This window comes from Python bivittatus, unplaced genomic scaffold, assembly GCF_059951505.1.
Source record: "Python bivittatus isolate LINGU-HERP-01145 unplaced genomic scaffold, Pbiv_v1 ctg000010_np1212, whole genome shotgun sequence".
Taxonomy (NCBI): Eukaryota; Metazoa; Chordata; class Lepidosauria; order Squamata; family Pythonidae; genus Python; species Python bivittatus.
Window position 1 is genome coordinate 4,094,089 of NW_028277029.1, and position 24,606 is coordinate 4,118,694.

General features: G+C 45.4%; 1 protein-coding gene across 1 annotated transcript; it reads right to left on the reverse strand.

Moving 5' to 3' along the window:
* Nucleotides 1-214: 214 nt before the first annotated feature.
* SAMM50 (SAMM50 sorting and assembly machinery component) lies at nucleotides 215-22,840 on the reverse strand. Its single transcript, XM_007421485.4, has 15 exons — nucleotides 22,758-22,840; nucleotides 18,423-18,533; nucleotides 17,628-17,729; nucleotides 16,706-16,793; nucleotides 14,908-15,014; nucleotides 14,369-14,499; nucleotides 11,979-12,066; nucleotides 8,482-8,610; nucleotides 8,057-8,128; nucleotides 6,813-6,899; nucleotides 5,951-6,021; nucleotides 3,483-3,550; nucleotides 2,023-2,169; nucleotides 1,681-1,822; nucleotides 215-395 (listed from the first exon to the last, which is right to left on the reverse strand). The coding sequence occupies exons 1-15, from the start codon at nucleotides 22,776-22,778 to the stop codon at nucleotides 350-352; spliced, it is 1,410 nt and encodes a 469-aa protein (XP_007421547.1). The 5' UTR covers nucleotides 22,779-22,840; the 3' UTR covers nucleotides 215-349.
* Nucleotides 22,841-24,606: the final 1,766 nt, after the last annotated feature.

Consider the following 24,606-nt stretch of genomic DNA (forward strand, 5'->3'; position numbering starts at 1 on the left):
ATTCACTTTGTCGAGTGGCGACTTGCCAGACGGTCTTCATGTCTTCCTGAAAGTTGAGATTTCTGAAGCTTCCTGAAATTTCTGGAAGCTGAGATTTCAGTGTCAGTCACTGGGGAGATGGCATCAGGACTGGCAAAGTCAAGCCTTGGGCTGAATGTCACAGAAAAGGTCACATTATCTTTGACGTATCAAAGATAAAACACTACGTAAAAGATACTTTTTCCATTTTTTATTGAAGTTAATCCTTCATACATAATTATACTTCAACAAAAATGTATCTAGGATATCACCATAGCCTAGCTGAACTCAGCAGCTCCTTTGGGGCCAACACTGCCAAAGGACACGGATGTTACAGGAATCTTATCCCAGCTCCAAATTGGACTCCATCACATATTCTGGAAAAACAAAGGAAAGAAGTGTAAATACGATGTGCTCTTTTCCCCAATAGATTCAAAACATTTTGTTTCATTCCTTTATTTCAAATAATCACTAGAAGATAAAAGCCTGATATTCTTTTTGTACTGACCCAAGAGGCAGTACTCAGGAAACGAACTCACTCCTCAATAAACACACAAAGATTTGTGGCAAGCTTCCATCGCGAAGCCTGAGCATTCAGACCGGGGGCCACAAAAGATTCTGCCGACACCTCGTTCGATTTCCCATCTCCACCTAATTCACACACACAGTTCCAGCCTCCGTTCTGCCTGCCTGCCTCAACACAAAACAGAGTTGAAGATGGTCTTCAGCTGACATCAAAGTAACTGGCAGATCACCAAATTTCTAACTTCCAGTGATGTAACATTAACATCAAAAAGATCTTTCTTCTGTCTAAGGCAGCTCAAAGCTCCAGGGAAAATAAGAATACATTTGCTAAAGGGTTTGATCTTCAGGTCCACTTTTAATACCACAGTGGGTTTATTTTATCATTATCTATTTCCCAGAGCTACTCATTTTCACTCACTTTTCCAGCATCCAGGAATAATAAAAACAAATGTTGTAAGTCTAAAATCTAAAGGCTGTGGATGCTTCCTGCGGACAGGAGACAAATGTGTCTGCAACTGCGTTTTACCAATCTCTCTCGCGGATCAAATGAGCCCCTCTGTATATTCTCTCGTGAAGGAGTGGGGCGATTTATTCTGTGTGCAACAGCCCCTGAAGACTGGAAGCTGCTCAATCGGGCCACGATCTCGAATGGCGCATTCGTTTACTTTTCAGAATGATGGAGTGCTCTTGATAGTCACTGAAAAAGCTCTAATTCTCTACATCTCATATACAAGCCTGTGGACTCCGTAATCTGAAGAGATAACGACAGGATCAAAGTTGTACTTTCCACAGGACGTTAAGCAGCATTTCTCTCTGCTGGCACCATGCTGCTGCTCTCACAGGGAAGGCCCAATTCCGGAGACAACCAGGTCAGATGGTTTTAGGTCAAATGAAGAAGAAGAACAACAAACCGAAACTCTAGTTCCTTTTAGCCCAGTGGCTGGGGTATACAAAACATTTTGAATTAGAAACACGTCCTTCCAAGTGGAAAACAGCTGTCCGGACCATTCCAGAAGTGTCCGCCTCCAGGTGTTTCCTACTTGAAATGGGATTGTCTCAAGCTTGAAACGTGGTTGGATCAGAGGGCTACAGGGGTGTTCTGAGCTACAGACCCTGGACGTAAAAACACTGGCGTACCTATCCCCGGTTTGTACTCCCATGGGGATACAGTAGTTGAGTTCTAGTCGAGCGATGTTTCCAAGCCTCAGCACTATGCCACCACCATACGACCACCGGATGCACTCGGCCAGCTTACGAAGGTGCGCTTTTGGTCCTTCTCCTGAGAATTAGAAGCAAGATGGGCAGACAAGAAACAGGCATCGGCCCAACCCGTGCAGCTTGCAGAGCAGAGATGTCACGCGCACCAGACAAGAAGCACACATAACTGCCCACATTGCTGCCTTTTACAGCAGCGGAAGCCCCTGAACACTCTTCAAGGGCAGACCCACGTAGAGCGCATTGCAGTAGTCCAGTCCTTACCATAATTAAGGTTGCAGAGATTGCCAGCATTGAGGAAAAAGTGTGTTCGAAAGAGATCTCCGAAACCACCTCGGCCTGGCCGGAAAGGAAGAGGCGTATAGAGATGCAGACCCCCAGCCCAGTAAGCTTCTCCTCCAAGGTAATCGCCTAAAACAGCATAAAATATTTGCCGTGTTACAAATCCAAGAGACGTTTTTTCAAAGCAAGGGTCCGAACAAGAACTTCTTCATCTGAAAGAAAATTGCACAGGTATCTGCCCCACAAGAAAAGGCAATGCGCTGTTTCAGGCAGGGGCTGATACACGCGTAGCAAACAGCAGCTGCACGATTGTTCTGAAATTAAAGCCAGTGCAGAACACGAAACTGCTAGGTAGGAAGCTGTGAATAAAGGAGCAGCACCAAGCAGCATTTCTTATTTTGGGAAAATGGGGCAGTTTAAAGTAGTTATTAAGGGCGGTCATTAACAGAGCAGAATTCTGGGCAGAACTTACCAATAAAACAGAACATCAGTATAATTCGTTAAAATGGTAAAATCCAAAATCTAATCCCCAGTGTAGGTACTAGTATTAATGAGCTAAAGAAGTGCTGGTTGTAATGAATCCCAGAGGCCTTGTGGCAGAGGCAGATTTCTACCTGCGTCCAGAAGGCCTGAGAGGGGGGCCATCCTTGCTTTAGGGGGCAAGCTCTTCCAAAGGTGGGGGGGGGGAACTGCCACCGAGAACGCCCGCCCTGGGCCCTGTCCCCCCATATCTCCCCGCAGGCGTCCCTAGCTGTTTGGGCAGGGCAAGCAGAAACGACTGGGGAAAGGCAGTCTCTGAGATGGCCACACCCCGAGTCATGATAGGGTTTCAGAGGCAGCAAACAGCCTCTGAACGGCACTCGGAAACTGACCGGTAACCAGTGCAGCTCTCACAGCATCAGCATCAGATGGCAGGACTGTAACTGACCACTAAGCCCATGTGCTGCTGTCCTCTGGAGCAGCTGAGGCTCCCGGGTAATCTTCAAGGGCAGCCCCATGTAAAGCAACTTAGAATACTCTGATCTAGAGGCAGCCAGGGTGCGAGTGACCAACTTCCAAGTGACTTTGCAACGGACACACCAGCCGCAGCTGTGCAAAGGCCATCCCAGTCACCGTCTCTGCCTGCTCTTGAAGCAGGATCCAAGAGCCCAGGAGGAATCCCAATTGGGGAGCACAGCCACATCCAGAGCCAAAGATGGCGCAGTCCTGAAATCAGTCAGCCTCTGAAACGATAGCGGCTCCATCTTGTTTGAGTTGGAACCTGTTTTCCCTACCCAAACCCTGGCAGGCTCCAGATCGTGACTTCCACGGCTCCTCCCGACAAGCCCAGGATGGAGGTTCATAGCTCAGAAGCAAAGCTGCTCAAACGTTAAGCAACCTTTCAGCAAGAGTTGCTTGATCCCTAACGCGACTGCCGAGCAACTGCTTGAAGAAACGCGCACCTTCGCTTTGAGGCCCGATGCTGTACATACTGAATCCGCGCACACTTGTGGGTCCACCAAGATAAAATCTAAAGGAAAAAGAAAGAAGTTCAAGAACGGGGAAACATCAGCACACCCGTCTATCTTGCAAACTGCCAAGCAAATCATTGCAATTTGAACATTTTATCGTGTAATCCTCTTTATGTCTACTTGGGTATCAGACTCAGCGATTTTGACCGATTTTTTCCCACTGTACATTTGCAGCCTAAATAGTACAGAGAACTGCAGTAAACCCACAGCACTGGACTGCCTTAAAGAGAGGGAATCTTTCTGATTAACAACTGAAACAATTTTTTGCTGGGGAATTAGTATACTACTACTGTTGCTACTACTACTAATTGTAATAATAATAATAATGCAACAATGCCAGTAGTAATTTTGGAAAAGAGGCTCCAACCTTTCTCTAGAACTAACACCTAAAGGCGTCCTGTGAAGTTCCCCACCCATACGCTTCCCACCCTTAACCGTGACTTACAGATTTTGCTAGCAACTGGGCCAATCAGCCAATACAGATACGTGCACACAGGCGCACACATCTGGAAGCAGAGGGAGAATGAACGTGAGAAGGTAGCTCTCTGCCCAGATGCCACAGAAACCAAATGGCAGAACCGAGTCCAAAACTGGCTTCCAAAGGGAGCCACAACACAACCGTTATTTGCGGAAGCGCTAAGAAACTGCCTTGGACAACGCCAGCTTCCCACAAAACAGCATGAAGAGGAAAAGGCAGAATCCGCTCGCGGCTTCCTTCCCTGCTGACTCTTCCACTAAAATTTATGCTCAGCCAAGGAGATTTCTAGCATCCAAAGTTATTTTCTGAGAAAGGAGACTGGAGGGAGACCATAAGAAAAGAAAAGTGCAGCGGTGGTGCAGCTGGGAATTTGAGACTGCAGACCTACTAATCCAGTGTTGTCCAAACTTGGCTACTTTAAGATGAGTGGACTTCAACTCCCAGAATTCCCCAGCCAGCATGGCTGGCTGGGGAATTCTGGGAGTTGAAGTCCACTCATCTTAAAGTGGCCACGTTTGGACAACACTGGATTAATCTAAAGAAGCTTTCTTGACAAAGGATGATGCTTTGTGTAAAGTACTTTGTATGCGTGCAGAACAGCCAGATACCAGCACTCCAAGGGCACTTCTCCTGCACGCATTTTTCCTCCTCTTCCTTCTCCAACATCTTACATTATTTGGCTTAGGCCCCAAGAGCAGTTGCATTTTTAAAACATCTCAGAACTCCCCTTCTACTTCTTCCTAGGCCAGAATACTTTTTTAAACAATATAGTCCCCAGTTTAAGAACGAGTTCCATTTCCAGACCTTGGAAATACATTTCGAATCTGTACGCAAGCCAGAACATTATTGTATAACACTGTAGAAGTAGTATTGTGTAATGAACTCGAACCATTGTGTATTTCACTTGAATTATTCTGAATTTAACTCAAATTTTGCTACAAAAGGCTCCGTTCTTAACTGTGGGTCATCTGTAACCTGGGCGTTCTTAACCCAGGGAGATAAAAGGCTTAATTTAACTGATGACGAGGTACATTTCTTAAGAAGTCTTCTTTTCTAAGCATATGGGCTGAACTTTCCCAACTGCCCTTTTACAAATATTCCTCATCAAAATGTTCCCACCAAATTCCTGTTTCTTTCTGCAACATCTGTTCCCTTTCCCCATTTACCATCTATATGCCATTTTTTTCTCCACTGAAGAATCGGACTAGTGTATGCGGGAGAGGAACGCCCCTCCCTGGGCCCCCTTCGCAGCAAGGGTGCCGTGCAACAAAACGGGTTCACAGCTCTGCAGCACATTGGCAAGACACTAGCAGGATAGATGAGGGCATGGCTGAGAGGGAGTCGGTGGCAATAACAAGTGCTTTACTGGGACTGACCCATCCTAGTCAAGGGCGAAGCAAGAGCAACTAGGTTTGGAAGCCCAAAGGGAGAGGAAGTGAGAGAGGGAGGCCTCTTGCAGACAAGGCAGGGGGGCTCCTTTCACTGGGGCTGAGGCAAGATGCTGGGTCTCTGCAGCGAGGGCTGTGGGGAAAAAGACTGTGTTGGTCTCCTTCAACAAGCACGTGGACTGCTTCCACTGCCCAGGAATGTCCCTTTTCTCCAATCAAAGGGACATTTCAACAACTCCGCTGGCTCTCGTGGATCTTAACTTGGCATCTTCCATGGTTCAAGTCTCAGCAACCTTTGAATTGAATTCTGGGAGTTGAAGTCTGAAAGGTGCTGAGGCTGGGAAACCCTGGCTTAAGTAACGCAGCCCAGTGGCAAACTCCTACATCATGCCACGCGGAGGAATCAGTTCTGTGGACCTCCACCGTAAAAGCATTTTTTCTGATGTACGAACTACGTCAAGGGAATTTACAAAATGTGCTGCCTGTAATGACGGGAATATCCAGTCCAAAGCATGTCAAACGGCCCAGCATACCTGTCTGCAATACTAGATGCTCGGTCTCCTATAGGAACCAACATTCCGCCCCAGAGAGAAGCTGAGAAAACCTTCAGAGAAACAGAAAACTCTTAAATAAAAAGCATTTATTACTATTCAGAATATATAAAAATAAAACATTTGACAAGTATTCAAAAATGTTTGAAAAACTGGCTTTTTAGCGCACCCACTCCTTTTTTTAACACGTTTTCATTGCAGAAAAGCGTTTTCAGTGCGTTCAAAACAATGGGAAAGGTGGAACATCTGCACCCACGCAGACTCTCTCCAAATGCTCTGCCAGATCCTCCCAGGGAGACGCAGGCAGGACGAAAAGCTGAAGCTCCCCGGGGGCCACTTTTAAAAGTCAGTCAAAACGTGAGCGTACATTATTTTCTGGACCAACCTATACCCAGCAACGTACAACTGGTTCCAAACGGTTTCTTAATCTCCTGAAAATAACTAAGCCTGACCCCACGTAACCTTTCGAGTCATCCCCAAACCTCCACTACAATATAACCAAATACTTGTGAAACTGCTCTAGCTTTCAGAAGAGTTTGCTGTTCTGGGGTAGGGAACAGCAGCTGTCCAAGAGACGCATGAGTGAAATCTCCCCATCTCGCACTGACTCACGGCACGCCCAAAGTCATAACCTCTGCTCCTCCCTTTGAAAGAGCGTGTCAGCGTAAGCCACGAACTGATTTCACACTGACCCACGGACTCGATCCTATGCATTGCGCAATTCAGTATTCTTAAAAAATCAAAATCCTAGATTTGCGATGCGATGACGTTCTAGAAGAATTAGGATGGGAAAGTCATTTACTGCCAGGAACAAGGACTGAAAAGACTGAAGTGCAGGGCTTACCGAATCCCATATGAGGCGCTTGTTTAACTGAAGTTCAAAGTCCTCCTTCAGAAAACTCACATCACCACCAGTATATCCAGCAAGCTCCTGAAAAACAAAGGGAGGGGGAATTCAGAGTCAATAAACTGGGTACCTAATAATCTGTTGATTTTAAACTAATACATTTGGTGCTGCTATAAAGGAAAACGAACAGTTATTTCAAAAACTACTCAACTGCACACAGCGCCAAACGGTGTGATTTATCTGGGGGGAGGAATTCACACTGCCATACTTCGTGTTGCAGAAAGTAGGCACAGGATGACAGAACCGAAGAGCTGAAGGTACTTTAGAGGCCAGCTAGTCCAACCCCCTCTCGGCACAGCATCTCTGAGAAACCACCACCCAGCCTCTCTTTGAAGACCACCAATGAAGGAGAACTCACCACAGCTCATGGAGCCTATTCCCACGGCTGACAGTCAAGCTGCCAGGAAGGTCCTCCTGATGTCTGGCCTGAACCTCCTTCGGTGGAGCTTTAAGCTATGGTTTGGGGCCCTCTCCTGTCTTCTTCTATGTGACAACCCTTCAGGTTTTCTGAAGACTTATTCCATCCCCCTTCAGGCTTCTCTTCTGAAAGCTGAACATACTCAGATCCTTTAACTATTCCTATAAGAATAAGGTTTCCACCCCTTCTCTGAATTCCAGTCTCTCGATATCCTTTTTAGACTGTGGTGCCCAGAACTGGATGCAGGACAAGCAGGACACATGACAAAATTACTTCCCATGATCTGGACCCTGTGCTTCTCTTAATGCACCACAAGATAGCATTGGCCTTTTTAGCAGCTGTGTCACACTGCTGGCTCATGTTTAATTTGTGGTTGACAAAGATTCACAGTTCCCTTTTTCACAGACTACTACCAGATCTGGTGTAGTGGTTGGCATCAGGCTAGAAACCGGGAGACGGTGAGTCCCGCCTGAGGCATGAGCCAGCTGGGTGACCTTGGGCCAGTCACTCTCTCTCCACCTTAGGAAGCAGGCAATGGCAAACCACTTTCAAAATCTTGCTAAGAAAACTGCAGGGGCTTGTCCAGGCAGTCGCTAGGAGTCAACACTGACTTGAAGGCACAAATAATAATTAAAAAAAAAAAAAACTGCCAGATCAGATCTCTCCGTTCTGTATTTGGGTTTTCCATTTTTTCGTATCTAAATGCAGAACTTAGCTTTTCTGCATGTTATAATGAAACTTATAGTTAGCGAGGAATTAATACCTGATTTATCTTCAGCAAAGCTCCTCGTTTAGGCAAGATTGAAGAGTTTCGAGAATCAATTACCATGGCATGCTATAAACAGAAACAAAGTATGAAGTTTTATAAGACAGGAATTAAATGCTAACATTGCAGGTTGAGAAAACTTTACTTGGGATCTATTGTTATTTATTTCATTGTTTAGGAGGGCTTCAAAAGGAAGAAATTGGACTTCTCTGGCAATTTTAAATTAAACTTCTCCATAATTCTGCAGAACCCAGTAGATTAGAATTTTTATTATGACAAGAATGAGCAATAGCCATCCTATTTATCTTATTTCAGCACTAGGCAGTTAACCTCATCTACCATATTAAATAGACACCATTTAGCAACCTGTATTAAACAAACAAACATGAATTTTAATGTTCACTTTTTTAAAAAAAACTTACAGATACAGAAGACTTGAGCGAGTGTCCACTTTCTTCTCGAACAGAAAATGAGGCAGTTCTTGAAAGACAGCCCAGTTCTCTCCAGACACCTTCCCATTTTAGTGTGTGGTTGGTCTTCCATATAGGAAACTTTGAAATAAATAATTTCAGACTTTGAATGAGGAAAACTACTACAAATTTTCTGCATCTCCCCTTTATTTGCTTGTGGAGCAAATGTGAAGCAGATTGAATTTACAGGTGAAATGCAAAAAATTAGAATATCGTGCAAATGTTCATTTATGTCAGTAAGGCAAGTCAAAAGGTGAAACCAATATATGAGATAGACGCATTACATGCAAAGCGAGATATGTCAAGCCTTACTTTGGTATAATTGTGATGATTATGGCGTACAGCTTATGAACACCCCAAATTCACAATCTCAGAAAATGAGAATAGTGTGAAAAGGTTCAATATTCTAGGCTCAAAGTGTCCCACTCTAATCAGCTAATGAATCCAGAACACCTGCAAAGGGTTCCTGAGCCTTTAAATGGTCTCTCAGGCTGGTTCAGTAGGAATCACAAGCATGGGAAAGGCTGCTGACCTGACAGTTGTGCAGAAAACCATCACTGACACCCTCCATAAGGAGGGAAAGCCCCAAAAGGTAATTGCAAAAGAAGTTGGATGTTCCCAAAGTGCTGTATCAAAGCACATCAATAGAAAGTTATGTGGAAGGGAAAAGTGTGGTAGAAAAAGGTGCACCAGCAGCAGGGATGACCGCAGCCTGGAGAGGATTGTCAGGAAAAGGCCATTCAAAAGTGTTGGGGACTTTCACAAGGAGTGGACTGAGGCTGGAGTCAGTGCATCAAGAGCCACCACACACAGACGGATCCTGGACATAGGCTTCAAATGTCGTATTCCTCTTGTCAAGCCGCTCCTGAACAACAAACAACGTCAGAAGCGTCTTACCTGGGCTACAGAAAAAAAGAACTGGTCTGTTGCCCAGTGGTCCAAAGTCCTCTTTTCTGATGAGAGCAACTTTTGCATCTCATTTGGGAACCAAGGACCCAGAGTCTGGAGGGAGAATGGAGAGGCACACAATGCACAATGCTTGAAGTCCAGTGTGAAGTTTCCACAGTCTGTGTTGACTTGGGGAGCGATGTCATCTGCTGGTGTTGGTCCACTGTGCTTCATTAAGTCCAGGGTCAATGCAGGAGGTTTTGCGTCTACCAGGAGGTTTTGGAGCACTTCATGCTTCCTTTCGCAGACGAGCTTTATGGGGATGCTGACTTCATTTTCCAGCAGGACTTGGCACCTGCCCACACTGCCAAAAGTACCAAAACCTGGTTCAATGACCATGGGATGACTGTGCTTGATTGGCTAGCAAACTCGCCTGACCCGAACCCCATAGAGAATCTATGGGGCATTGCCAAGAGAAAGATGAGGGACATGAGACCGAACAATGCAGCGGAGCTGAAGGCCGCTATTGAAGCATCCTGGTCTTCCCTAACACCTCAGCAGTGCCACAGGCTGATAGCATCCATGCCACGCCGCACTGCGGCAGTCATCGCTGCAAAAGGGGCCCAAACCAAGTACTGAGTACACATGCATGCTTATACTTTGCAGAGGTCCGATATTGTTCTATTTCCAATCCTTGTGTTATTGATGTCATGTAATATTCTAATTTTCTGAGATTGTGAATTTGGGGTGTTCATAAGCTGTATGCCATAATCATCACAATTATACCAAAGTAAGGCTTGACATATCTCGCTTTGCATGTAATGCGTCTATCTCATTTATTGGTTTCACCTTTTGAGTTGCCTTACTGACATAAATGAACATTTGCACGATATTCTAATTTTTCGAGTTTCACCTGTATAGACTGAAACATGGATTCACATACACAAGATGAATGTATTTATGATCAACAATCAGCAAAATTATGAAAATATACACAGCAGTAACACAACTGTTGATCATGCTTGCATAATCTATATTCTCAATGCAGTACAGAATATTTGGCTATCATATAGGTGCTGGAGTGTTTCGTATCTGAAAGGAGCAGCCTATCAATAATCTCATCAGTTCTGCCAGATGTTGGCTTAGGAGGGGCAAAAACTAACTCCTACGAAGATCCCTGTAGAAGGCACAGTATTATATGATTTGATTTCTCCAGGATCACATGATAAGCATGCTGTAATGCAATGGAGTTATGAAGGCCAGGCTCAGGGAGATAAGCGTGTCCTTAGCCTCCAACAGGAGCGTGGGAAGTTCAAGAAGATGAGGCTGGCATGTCCCTGAGGAATCCACGGTGTTGTGGCTGACTGGCTTGGGAACTAGGGTTGAGTCTGGGGAGATTGATGTCAGGTTCGGCCCAAAGAACTCCAAGAGACAATGCAAATACAGTTCTGTTGCGTTTATTAGCTTCAACCTCAAGACAGAAATCAGGGGTCAATCTGGTTGAGGGGCTGCTCTGGGCAGTTCAGAACTCACCACAAAGCCCACTGCAAAAAAAGGAGACGAATGCCCCTCTTGAACTGGCAAGGGGGCATTGCAATGAATTCAAGGAATTGGGTACTGGTAAAGTATTTTGGGGAACACCTATTTTCTGTGGAAGATGTGGGTTATGAATCCCAAGAGACAAGATCACACAATGCAAACACATCATGGCTGAGTGCGATGTGTGATCTCAGCCAGTGCATTTACTGACGCAGCCGCTGAGGATCTAGCAGAACCAACGAAATGCAGAAGATGCTGCTAATGCTGTGTTTTTAATCTGAAACCTAGGGGCGCTGATTCCATAAAAGATGGCAAACAAGCTTGCCGTTCTGTGCTTCAGGTACAAGATCGCTCAGACGAGTCTCCGCGATGGACTACTAGTTGCTGTGAGATCAAGCACCAGCCTCCCACCACCGATGGGGCCACAGGATGACTTCATTTATGAAGAGCAGATATCAGCCAACTCTAGGAGCTCCCCTCAAAATGAAATGTTGAGAAACAAGCCACAATTTGCTAAATTCAGAAAACTGCGCAGGTGCGAGGATCAGTGAGAAGATCAGCCGTCATTGCCTAACCCCATCCCAATTTGTTGCAACACAGCAGCAAAAAATGAAATTATACAGAAGCAGGAAATGCTGTCGGTCACATCTAACACGAAGCGCAGCTCTCTGCGGGATTCTCTGCAATCTGCCAAAAGCTCAGCGAAGAGAACCTGATGTGGGACAGGCAGCAGGCAGGACAGTCACCAGGGAAGCTGTGACATTAGGGCTGTGCAGCACCAAACTGGTGCTTCAGAGCCCACGGGAACACAAATGTAGCATCTGCCCTCTACTCTTTAAAAAGGCTGCGTCTTTTCCCAGGGTCAGAATCTCAGAAAAAGAAACAGCCGCTTTAAGGAGCTGCAGACAGGTGTTTGTCACTAACTCTAAACCACTTTTCTAAAATCCAGCCCAAAGCACTGGGCCATCCCAGCACTCATCGTTCTCCACCAGCTAGCAGACGAGAGGTGCTATTTTACCTACATTGACTTCGGTTGATATTCCTCTGTCAGTTTCACGAAGGGAACTCCAAGGAAATTGTCCAGTTACTTTGTACAGATTGAAAGAAAAGCTAGAAACAAACAAGACATAATAATATAATGGAATAACAAAAAATGCAATAAAAATCCAACACAAAAGTAGCTGAAGCTGCCTCCTACACCTGACCAGCAGGACAGAGCAGGACATTTTTGCTCCTTTTATCTCTATGAAGGACGTGACCTGAAAGAACAAAACTTACGGTTGTGTTGACAGTTCCCATTTTTTGTAATTTAACGTCAGGGTTAAAAGCAAAAAGCTTATAGTTTAAAAAGAGGAGCCAGCAATTTAATGCTTAATAATCTTAAGTATCTCGTAGAATGTTAATAGCTCAGATATTTGTATTCATTTAGTTTGTGGGCACAACTATTTGTAGACTGTGCCAGTGTAATTAAAAAGCAAGCTTGGTAGTAGCAAAAGAAATGTTTTTCCATCACGGAAGAGACGGGATGTTTACAAAGACAGGGCTTAAGTAACAGAATTAAGCTCTTGGTCAGATGATGAAAGATATCCAAAATATCTGGAGGGTACCAGGAATGGTATCCGGGAACACAACGGCCTTTACCCACAGAACAGAATCTTCCCTGCCTGTAATCTGTTTATCACTCAGATCTGTGCTAGGGATTAGATACCATCCAGACCACAGAAAAGAAAAAGAAGAATCATTCATATAACGCAGGATGCAGCCTCAAGTTATCTTGCCAGGATTTCTGAGCATGACAGCATGTGACTGGTCTTTGTAACAAGAAAGAGCAGCTACACAATCCTACATCTATTTGTACCTTTAAAAGTTCACCCATGTCAGAAAACAAACCCCCGGAGCACAACGTACTTCACAACAAGTTACAATATAATCTTGAATTCAGGACATAGGGAATTAGTCCCACAAGGCGGATGTGGAAAATATCTTTGGAAAGTATTACTCATTTTTGTTGGAAGAAAAACTCCCTTTGGCCAAAGCTAAATCTTTAAGGAAGAGTTCTGAACTTGATTTTAAGGCAGTTGTATGGATAAGACAAGCAGCCATGCAGGCCCTGGATCCTACACTGTAACTGGTTTATTGGTTCAGAAACATGATTTTTTTTCCCCTAAGATATCTTTGGCAATAAATAAAAATAACTAAAATCTTGCTCAAGGTTTCTGCTAAAACATCTATTTAAGGACACTTAAGTTTATTTCTAGTCTCTTCTTCTCCCAGCAGAGGGTTGTTTGCGGAATAGTTTTGTATCTTACAAGGGCCACCGATGCCGTCTTTTCCTTTAATATAAATACAGTGGTACCTCGGGATACGAACTTAATCCGTTCCGTGACTCTGGGCGTATCCCGAGTTGGTCGTAACCCGAAGGAAATTTCCCCATAGGGTTCAATGTAAATCCGGTTAATCCGTTCCGCCCTCTGAATTTGGTCGCACCCCGAGGCAAATTTCCCCATAGGGTTCAATGTAAATCCGGTTAATCCGTTCCGCCCTCCGCCTGAATTTGGTCGCAACCCGAGGCAATTTCCCATAAGGTTCAATGTAATTACCGTTAATCCGTTCTGGCGTCCACGGACCACACGGAAAGCGGCCGGGCGCGGCGTGGTGCGGCGCGAAAATGGCCGGGTGCAGCGCGGCGCGGCGTGAAAACGGCCCGGCGCGGCGCGAAAACGGCCGCGGACCACGCGGCAGGGCCGGAAAAACAGCCACGGACCACGTGGCACGGGCAGAAAATGGCCGCGGACCACGTGGCACGGGCAGAAAATGGCCGCGGACCACGTGGCACGGGCGGAAAATGGCTCGTACCCCGAGGCGGAGTTCGCAAACCGAGGTAAAATTTTGGGGCCAGAGCTGGTCGTAACCCGAAAAATTCGCAAGCAGAGGCGTTCGTATCCCGAGGTATCACTGTAATTAAAATGCAAGGCATGATGCTAGAACTTGCCCACTAGCAAAGAGAGTCAGGAAAGCTGAGATCAACTGACCTTTTATTACAATGAAAGAAAAAAAAGGGGCTGAGAATTGGTGCCATCTGGAAAAAAGCGATCAATGACCGTACTTACTCTGAAGAAAAGTCTCTCTAAACTTACAAAAACTTAAAGGGCCGCCCACATATGCTTATTTGGAAATAAGCTCCCTTGATCTAATGCAGTGTTTCTCAACCTTGGCAACTTGAAGATGCGTGGACTTCAATTCCCAGAATTCCCCAGCCAGCTTTGCTGGCTGGGGAATTCTGGGAGTTGAAGTCCACACATCTTCAAGCTGCCAAGGTTGAGAAACACTGATCTAATGGGAACTTTAGTCCAAGAAACTCTAAAATAGATGCACACAGCATTCCACCCTTCGCCTATTTTAAAAGTCTTACTTTCTTTCAAAGTGACCAGGCTGGGGTTTGAAGAAAGAGAGACCATATGAAGTTTCCTTGGTGCCGTAGGAGAACTGGAACGTCACCTTCTCAGCACGCCCAAAGATATTAGGCAGTTTGAGTCCAAGGACCTGTAAAGTGTGATAGATGGACAACCAGTCTGTGGCAGATACATACACGTTCTCCACTACTTTATCCCTTTTTTAGACTTTCATTCCCCTGCAATTTTGAAAATCCAACTCTTCAATTCTTAACATCAGACTTTCATCGTTTTGTTATTATCAGCAAGAAAACTAACTTCCTTCCCTCCAGACAATAAAAGGCCGACTTCCTGTTCTATTCTTTTAGATAAGGTAGAGTCATCTAAAAGCAGAGAACTCGCATTTCTAAGTAATTACAGAATAAGCCAGAAAAGTGGACAGGGTACAATAGGAAGGGCTATTTTCTCAAAACGAAGTCAAATCATGTTTATATCGGAACGACACAGATATCATTTTTCACAGCTGACACAGAGCAGCAACCAGTGAGACAAAACCTACCATGCTTCCTTCGTTATTGCCAACCATGGTGTTGTAACTTCCAGTTAATCTTCTCAGTTCTGTTACTTCAAAGGTTACATCTAACCCATTTGGAAGAGCCTCATCGCCTAAACCCACACATATGTGCATCTATTAGTAAAGACAACAGTGTTGACAACCTTGCTAAAAAAACAGGCACCGTCTGAACAGTGGGACAGATTCAGATTTAATAACGCAGAATTTTTAACGTCAAAACTAGGCAAGCTAGTCATGATTTACTTGTCCCAGTGATACCACAGGCTTGGCTCACAGTAGTAGTGACCCAGGCTGAAGTCACGCCTTCTCTTTTACATTTCAGATGGGAAAGCTATGGACTTCCAGACGCCTGACCCCTCGCCTCCCCGACTCTAGTCATGCGGTAGCTGGGAGCTGAGGGCAGCCACCCCGAGGGGGCACCGGATTTCCCACTCTCGGTACGGGCTGTCTGATTCCAAGCATGACCCCCACAAGGCTCAAGCTCTGACATCGTCCGTCGAAACACTGATCCCTAGTAAAAAGTTTCCACCTGTTACTGGTTTTTGCTTCCTTAAGAAACACTACGGAACTTTCAAGGAAAGTTCTAACACTGATCTTTTTAATGTATGTTTTTTAATATAAGAACTTAAAACTGATGTGGACAAACCGGATACCACTACAGGTAAGAAATACCCAATGGCAGTTAGCCAGACTATTGAACTGGGCAAAACGGGCACGCGGGTGACAGGCAAGCTGCACACTACGGAGGAAAGACAACCCACGAGATTGGCCTTTCCGCGCGTTCCTATCACCCTCCTTCTGCACATTCACCCCTGCAAGTGCAGGATGAATTCTGCGATTGCTTCGGTCCTCAGCAGAGAGATGGTGCTTCCAATCCGACATCTTTACAAGCGGGGGGGAACTCATCCCTTGACTTGGGCCCTGGAATTAGCTGTGCCTTACTACTGTGTGCAAACTGCACTCTTTATTTTTATTTCATTTGACTTTTATTTGTAGATTCACTCCAAGACTGGCAATTTAAAAGATTTAGCCGTGAACAGACAAAAGAGGAAAAAACAACACTATAATCAGGACCGAACTATCATTATTTTAAGAAGCGCTATTCTTTTTCTGCAATTCAAGTGTGTTGAAAAAGCAAACAATCTACTCTCTCCTGTAATAATCTGATCACAGACCTTGAGAGCAAAAAGGTTGGATGTGCTGCTCCTCCCCACCTTCTACCTGTCTCGTCTTGAACCTCTTGTTAATGAGGACCTTTCAGATTTCTCCATCCAGGGAGCAACGCAACAGCCTGTAACTAATCGCTTCAGCTGATTCAGGAGAAATGTCATTTGAGGATGAGCAGGTTTTGAAACCTGCTCTCCAAAGGAGCAAATAGAAAAGCATTAAATTGAGCCAAGCTAAAAGTTCCGTTAGCACTCTTGGGCAGCCACGGTCTTCGATATAAAAGGAGCACCCTCTCTCTTTTCTTAAGAAATTTCTAAATGCTCATGTCTTTTTGGTTCTCATCCATCACTGTTTGCTTAAAATCCACTTTGGTTCTCTCAGTTACAAACTGAGTTAAAAAAACACAGCGATGAAAATCACACTCCCCAAATTCCCATCACAGAGTATGAAATTTATTTTGCAGAACCAAAGACACCAAGTTCTATTCTATTCTGTTCTGCACTATGTGATTTTGGGAAGATTTGCTCTAAAGTAGATTGAACAAAGAGCAGTGAACAATGACACAAAGCACGTGTTTCAAATGACAACTAAGACACAAAGAGAAACAGATCATTACCTTGACATGTATCAATTAGGACATCTACTTGTCTAAAAATTCCCAGGCGGAGGAGCTTTTCACGAGCTTCATGTGATTTCCTCATCACCTTCAGGGCATAAAAGGTTTAGCTTTGCATCTCGAAACATAACCAAATGATTGCAAGTGTTCCCCACACTGATGTGTCAAATGGACACCCATTCATTTGGTGCCAATTAATAAAACTAACTCAGTGAGCTCTGCATTCTCATAAAAGAAATGGGGTTTCTAAACTACTGTACAGGAACTTTTACAAAATCAGATTTTAATTTCTTTGGATTACATATTATGGGCTTATCTTCCCATTAAAAAAAAAATCAACTGCCCAGAGAAACTTTACTATCTGGAAAATCAGTTCCCTTTTCTCAGATTTGTGTTTATATATAAACATTTGACTGGGTAATTTACTGGTCCAGATTTCAAGATCAGATGTAGAATTTCTAGCGCCCTTCAAGGGATAGGAAAAGATCATGGCAGTCTAGAAAAGCTGTAGAAAGAAACTGCCGTTAGCTGCAGAATGACTCCTATAATTTAATGAAAATATGCAAAAGCTTGAAACACTTCTAAAATGCTTGGAGCAGCTCATTTCATAGTCAAATGAGAGGGCTGAGTTTGAGATAATTCAAACTGATATGCTCTGCAGGCTACTACATGTTATAAGTCCCCCCTGAAACTCAAGGCCGTGTCCACCGGAAAAGAAACTCAGTATGTTTCCACAATCCCAAATTTATGCAGCTGAACACCTGCTTCCAAAACACTTACTTTTAGAAAAGCTTTGCAAGATTATTTTGGCGCACACGTTGAGCAATCGTCTTCTGAAATTTCTACAGAATTAAACAAGGATGCCAATATATGGCAGTTGTTGAGATTTTCCGAAAGCACGTTAAGGAATTTCAGTACTCACGTCAATCAGGTTTTTAGCTTTGAAAACTTCCCCGATTTCATACATGATGATATCATCTTTAGTCCTTCCAAGGCCATCGAAGTGTACATGCTGAACCACAACCTGAAAAGCAAAGTAACAAATTTGAACAACTGGCAATGATGTCAGAAATCATCGCATCACTACACGATGATCCCATCGGAATGAAGATTTTGTCACAGATTTTGTGAAGAGATGCATTAAGTACTAAGTGGACCCTCCTCCACCTAAAAGTTGGGAATACCCTTTATCTAGACCAGTGTTGTCCAAACTTGGCCACTTTAAGATGAGTGGACTTCAACTCCCAGAATTCCCCAGCCAGCATGGCTGGCTGGGGAATTCTGGGAGTTGAAGTCCACTCATCTTAAAGTGGCCAAGTTTGGACAACACTGGTCTAAACTAAACAATTCTGGCGAGAAGACCAATGTTTTTAAATTGCTCCAAGGTCCTCAGTCCTTTTAAAGCACAGAATTTTATTTTTGTAAGTTATACTAACCAAAATGCCTCCGATATGTAAACGCGTCAAATGCATCAACTTAGCTTTTCCTGTATCTTCTCAAAAGAGGTAACTGTTTTAAGATTTTAATTACTTTTTAAAAAAATTACTTACCTACATGTTAGCCTGGCTGAATTCATGCAAGGTTTCGCATAAAAGGACAAGTTTATTTCAGTCAATCAGGCACAGCTGCTTTTAAGATGCATTTATTTGCACCAGCAGTCATTTTTATCACGTACGGGTACTTAACCTAGGGGAAGGCAGGCAGTCCTCATACTCACATCCTTATTTTCAAGAATTTCTTGCTTAGTTTCTGGTTCAACCTCCACGAGTTCTGCTTCTTCACCTATAGCACCGAAATCAGGACCGCTCGCGGGAAGAGGCTCCAAACTCTGAAAATAGAGATTCACCAATCCAATACATTACCGGATTACGGGCCTGTTTCTTTTTTCCAAAACACGCCTACGTATCAACCGTGTAACGTCACCACTCCTTACAGTGAAAAGACATAACCGTGTGCAGTAAAGTTGTGTTCAGGCAACACAGGTGTGCATCACTGTCTGTCTTCACTACTGACAAAAGCAGGAACGCCGCGGATGACAGCAACAGGCGTGTCTACAGAGCAGCCCAGGATGAACCACGAAGCACAACTTGCCCGTGCTGAGGGCACCGAGGGAAGGGGGCACCCCAGTTTCTTCCCCTAGCTCTCGTGCCCTTAGCTCCTTCACCGCCACCCTCGGCTTCAGTTTTCAGCGCTTACTGGACCTTAACTGGACCTTAAGCGATGGAAGGGCCGAGGGGCCCCACTGCCGGGCGGTGCTCGGGCACGCGTTGGCCCCAGACTAGGGAGGAGGTTGAGGGGACTGGGCGACGGGAGCCCCGGCCCCTTTTCCACGTCACCCGCGGCAGAATGGCACCACACCGCACGGGCGCAGGGCGTCTGCAGACCGGGCAGGGCTCCCTCCTCGGGCCAGCCAGGGCCCAGCGGCTCAGCCACGGCGTCTGGCTCTGGGTGCCAAAGCCCCAAGAGCGGCTCTTAACGGGGCCGGTCAAGAATAAACCCTTCTTCCCATCCCCAGACAGCGAGGGCTCCGTTGGGCGTTTGCCAAAACAGGATAACTGGGCATTTGCTAAAATCTGATCATTTGGCATCTGATGATTGGCATTTGCTAAAGTTTGATCATTTGGCATCTGATGATTGGCATTTGCTAAAGTTTGATCATTTGGCATCTGATGATTGGCATTTGCTAAAGTTTGATCATTTGGCATCTGATGATTGGCATTTGCTAAAATCTGATCATTTGGCATCTGATGACTGGCATTTGCTAAAGTTTGATCATTTGGCATCTGATGATTGGCATTTGCTAAAGTTTGATCATTTGGCATCTGATGATTGGCATTTGCTAAAATCTGATCATTTGGCATCTGATGATTGGCATTTGCTAAAATCTGATCATTTGGCATCTGATGATTGGCATTTGCTAAAGTTTGATCATTTGGCATCTGATGATTGGCATTTGCTAAAGTTTGATCATTTGGCATCTGATGATTGGCATTTGCTAAAATCTGATCATTTGGCATCTGATGATTGGCATTTGCTAAAGTTTGATCATTTGGCATCTGATGATTGGCATTTGCTAAAGTTTGATCATTTGGCATCTGATGATTGGCATTTGCTAAAGTTTGATCATTTGGCATCTGATGATTGGCATTTGCTAAAATCTGATCATTTGGCATCTGATGACTGGCATTTGCTAAAGTTTGATCATTTGGCATCTGATGATTGGCATTTGCTAAAGTTTGATCATTTGGCATCTGATGATTGGCATTTGCTAAAATCTGATCATTTGGCATCTGATGATTGGCATTTGCTAAAATCTGATCATTTGGCATCTGATGATTGGCATTTGCTAAAGTTTGATCATTTGGCATCTGATGATTGGCATTTGCTAAAGTTTGATCATTTGGCATCTGATGATTGGCATTTGCTAAAATCTGATCATTTGGCATCTGATGATTGGCATTTGCTAAAGTTTGATCATTTGGCATCTGATGATTGGCATTTGCTAAAGTTTGATCATTTGGCATCTGATGATTGGCATTTGCTAAAATCTGATCATTTGGCATCTGATGATTGGCATTTGCTAAAGTTTGATCATTTGGCATCTGATGATTGGCATTTGCTAAAGTTTGATCATTTGGCATCTGATGATTGGCATTTGCTAAAGTTTGATCATTTGGCATCTGATGATTGGCATTTGCTAAAATCTGATCATTTGGCATCTGATGATTGGCATTTGCTAAAGTTTGATCATTTGGCATCTGATGATTGGCATTTGCTAAAGTTTGATCATTTGGCATCTGATGATTGGCATTTGCTAAAATCTGATCATTTGGCATCTGATGATTGGCATTTGCTAAAGTTTGATCATTTGGCATCTGATGATTGGCATTTGCTAAAGTTTGATCATTTGGCATCTGATGATTGGCATTTGCTAAAGTTTGATCATTTGGCATCTGATGATTGGCATTTGCTAAAATCTGATCATTTGGCATCTGATGATTGGCATTTGCTAAAGTTTGATCATTTGGCATCTGATGATTGGCATTTGCTAAAGTTTGATCATTTGGCATCTGATGATTGGCATTTGCTAAAATCTGATCATTTGGCATCTGATGATTGGCATTTGCTAAAGTTTGATCATTTGGCATCTGATGATTGGCATTTGCTAAAGTTTGATCATTTGGCATCTGATGATTGGCATTTGCTAAAGTTTGATCATTTGGCATCTGATGATTGGCATTTGCTAAAATCTGATCATTTGGCATCTGATGATTGGCATTTGCTAAAGTTTGATCATTTGGCATCTGATGATTGGCATTTGCTAAAGTTTGATCATTTGGCATCTGATGATTGGCATTTGCTAAAGTTTGATCATTTGGCATCTGATGATTGGCATTTGCTAAAGTTTGATCATTTGGCATCTGATGATTGGCATTTGCTAAAGTTTGATCATTTGGCATCTGATGATTGGCATTTGCTAAAGTTTGATCATTTGGCATCTGATGATTGGCATTTGCTAAAATCTGATCATTTGGCATCTGATGATTGGCATTTGCTAAAGTTTGATCATTTGGCATCTGATGATTGGCATTTGCTAAAGTTTGATCATTTGGCATCTGATGATTGGCATTTGCTAAAGTTTGATCATTTGGCATCTGATGATTGGCATTTGCTAAAGTTTGATCATTTGGCATCTGATGATTGGCATTTGCTAAAGTTTGATCATTTGGCATCTGATGATTGGCATTTGCTAAAGTTTGATCATTTGGCATCTGATGATTGGCATTTGCTAAAATCTGATCATTTGGCATCTGATGATTGGCATTTGCTAAAGTTTGATCATTTGGCATCTGATGATTGGCATTTGCTAAAATCTGATCATTTGGCATCTGATGATTGGCATTTGCTAAAGTTTGATCATTTGGCATCTGATGATTGGCATTTGCTAAAATCTGATCATTTGGCATCTGATGATTGGCATTTGCTAAAGTTTGATCATTTGGCATCTGATGATTGGCATTTGCTAAAGTTTGATCATTTGGCATCTGATGATTGGCATTTGCTAAAGTTTGATCATTTGGCATCTGATGATTGGCATTTGCTAAAATCTGATCATTTGGCATCTGATGATTGGCATTTGCTAAAGTTTGATCATTTGGCATCTGATGATTGGCATTTGCTAAAGTTTGATCATTTGGCATCTGATGATTGGCATTTGCTAAAATCTGATCATTTGGCATCTGATGATTGGCATTTGCTAAAGTTTGATCATTTGGCATCTGATGATTGGCATTTGCTAAAATCTGATCATTTGGCATCTGATGATTGGCATTTGCTAAAGTTTGATCATTTGGCATCTGATGATTGGCATTTGCTAAAATCTGATCATTTGGCATCTGATGATTGGCATTTGCTAAAGTTTGATCATTTGGCATCTGATGATTGGCATTTGCTAAAGTTTGATCATTTGGCATCTGATGATTGGCATTTGCTAAAGTTTGATCATTTGGCATCTGATGATTGGCATTTGCTAAAGTTTGATCATTTGGCATCTGATGATTGGCATTTGCTAAAATCTGATCATTTGGCATCTGATGATTGGCATTTGCTAAAGTTTGATCATTTGGCATCTGATGATTGGCATTTGCTAAAGTTTGATCATTTGGCATCTGATGATTGGCATTTCCCAAAGGGGAGCCGGCCGGGGGCAGCGGCGCAGGAGCCGGCCCCTCCCGCCCAGCCCACCTCGCAGGGCGGTTGTTGCAGGGGACGCGGCGCAGGGGCGGGGGCGGGGGCGCGCGCTGCCCTGGATCGTGCGGAACAAAGGCGCGGCGGAAGTCCAGCCCGAAGGCCCCCCGGGGCTCCGCCGCGTTTGGAAGAGGCCGCTCGGCTCAGCCGCCGCCGCCCGCCCTCCCTCTTTCCCTCCGTGGGGGGCTGATTCTGACGCGGGGCCCTTCCCCGCGCCGCCCGCCCCGCCGCCGGGCCCCCAGGCGCGGGGCCCTCTGCACATGCTCCGAGGGGCGCCGCCAAGGTCGGCCGGGCGAGCCCTTACCCGCGCGTGCACCGTCCCCATGGCCTCGCCCGCGACTGCACGCCGCTCCGCCCTCCGCGCATGCGCAGCGGCGCCCTGCGGGCCGCCCCCTCCTCCGGAATGTCCAATCATTCCGAGGCGGACGGGGGAGGTCAGTTCTGATTGGCCCGAAGACGAAAAAGGGCGGAAGGGGACCGGTTTCCCAGCACAGCGCCAGCGCCGGCGCCAGCGTGAGTCTCTAGAGATAGACGGTGTAGCAGAACGCCGGGCCGACACTTCCGGCATCCCTTCTCCCTCTCTGTCTCTCGCGGGAGAACCAGGGCGGCCGTGCCCGAGCTGCGAGAGCACCGAACGGCCGCTAGAGGGCAGCAAAGGGACGCCGAAAAGGAACCCTCCGCTGCCCCCTGGCGGAAGGCTGCGTCCCCGCCGTTCCTCCCGGATGCGAAGGAGATCCCGTTTGCCCCCGCAACGCCAACCCTGGGAGGTAGGCTGGCGGCCAGGCAGCAACTCCTGCTCCGAGCATCCCCCCTCCCCTTCGGAGCTAGCAGCTGGATGCCCATCGCGAACAGGGCTCGGGGAGCAGACACCCAAAGCGGGAAATCACCTGCCCGCTGCCCGTTTTGCCCAGACGGGCAGGGCTCCCTCTTCGCCCAGGTTTCCTCGAGCACCAGCAGGGGCAAAGGGCGGCAACGGCGGCAGCAGCAACGAAAAGCTGAATCTTATTTACACGCGTGGGAAAAAACCAGAAGCCGCCCTGCTGGCACCCCGCAGTCCCTGGGACCCCTGTGGTGGGTCGCCTTCACAACAGCCCTGCGCGGCAGGCCACGGTTAAGAGTGCGGGTGAGAAAGGAGGCGGAAGGCTGCATCCGTCGCCGTTACCAAACTCACAGCAGAAGAAAGCGCCGAAAAGGGACGTCAGAATTAATGTTTCACGCACAGAGCGCGGTTCCTCTTTGCTCCCCGTTTGGTCTCCTGAACAATATTCCGGCAAAGCTGCTGTCGGTTGCGCGCTTTGGAGTGGAGCCCAACCAACCGCTGGAGAAAATCCTTAAACTAAAGTCCTACGTTGCTCCGTTTATTATACCCACCGGCTGCACCGAAGAGGACGAAAAGAAATTTTCAGAAGGCTTTCTGTGATAGGTAAAAAAACCTTCACAGCTAGGTTTATATATCAGGCTCAGTCTGTGTCTGAATGGACCCATTTCCTGGATGCCCACCATAGACTAAACCAGAGTTTTCAAACCTTTTCACACCGCGGAGCCCCCGATCAGGAGGCAAAGCTCTAGTAGGATGTGCGGCACATGCAAAAAACAGGCAGAGCTTGGATTCCACCGTCATGGCTGCCATCTTGACTTTTTTGACCACACGCTGCAGACGCCCCTTGCATCCAACAGGCTAAGTCATAGGAAAACCACACAAGGTTAACTCTAACCAAGATTTGCACATTCTGCTGTATTTCGGCAGACACCAAACCCAGGCCCTCGGCTGTCCAAGGATGAAGGGATGGCTGGGGAATTCTGGGAGTCGAAGTCCACACATCTCAAAGTTGCCAAGGTTGGGGAACCCTGCACTGGAACATCTCTGGCCGTCCAGCCTGTTTTAAGACCCCAGGGGAGGAGAACCAACCACGCCACGTGGCAGCCGGTGCCAAAGGCTGACCACTTGCGGAGCCGGGAGCCTCCTCCCCTGGAGGTTCTGCTCCTCCCGTCGGGGGCAGAGGGAGCCCCTCCGCTCCTCTCAGGCGCCTGGCGGGCAAACCCTGCCACCCCTCGGCTATCTCTTCTGAAGGCTGAACGCACCCAAACCCTCTAGCCGTTCCTCAGAGGGCTTGGCTTCCGCCCCCTTTGCCGTCTTGCTTGCCCTTCTCCAA

Excerpts from the sequence above, each read along its gene's own strand:
- SAMM50 (XM_007421485.4), bottom strand. The coding sequence starts at position 22,778 with ATGGGGACGGTGCACGCGCGG. Across the intron at positions 3,551-5,950 it reads GCATCTAGTATTGCAGACAG|ATTTTATCTTGGTGGACCCA; the intron begins GTATGCTGGGCC and ends TTTTTCCTTTAG. Across the intron at positions 396-1,680 it reads GGAGTACAAACCGGGGATAG|AATATGTGATGGAGTCCAAT; the intron begins GTACGCCAGTGT and ends TTGTTTTTCCAG.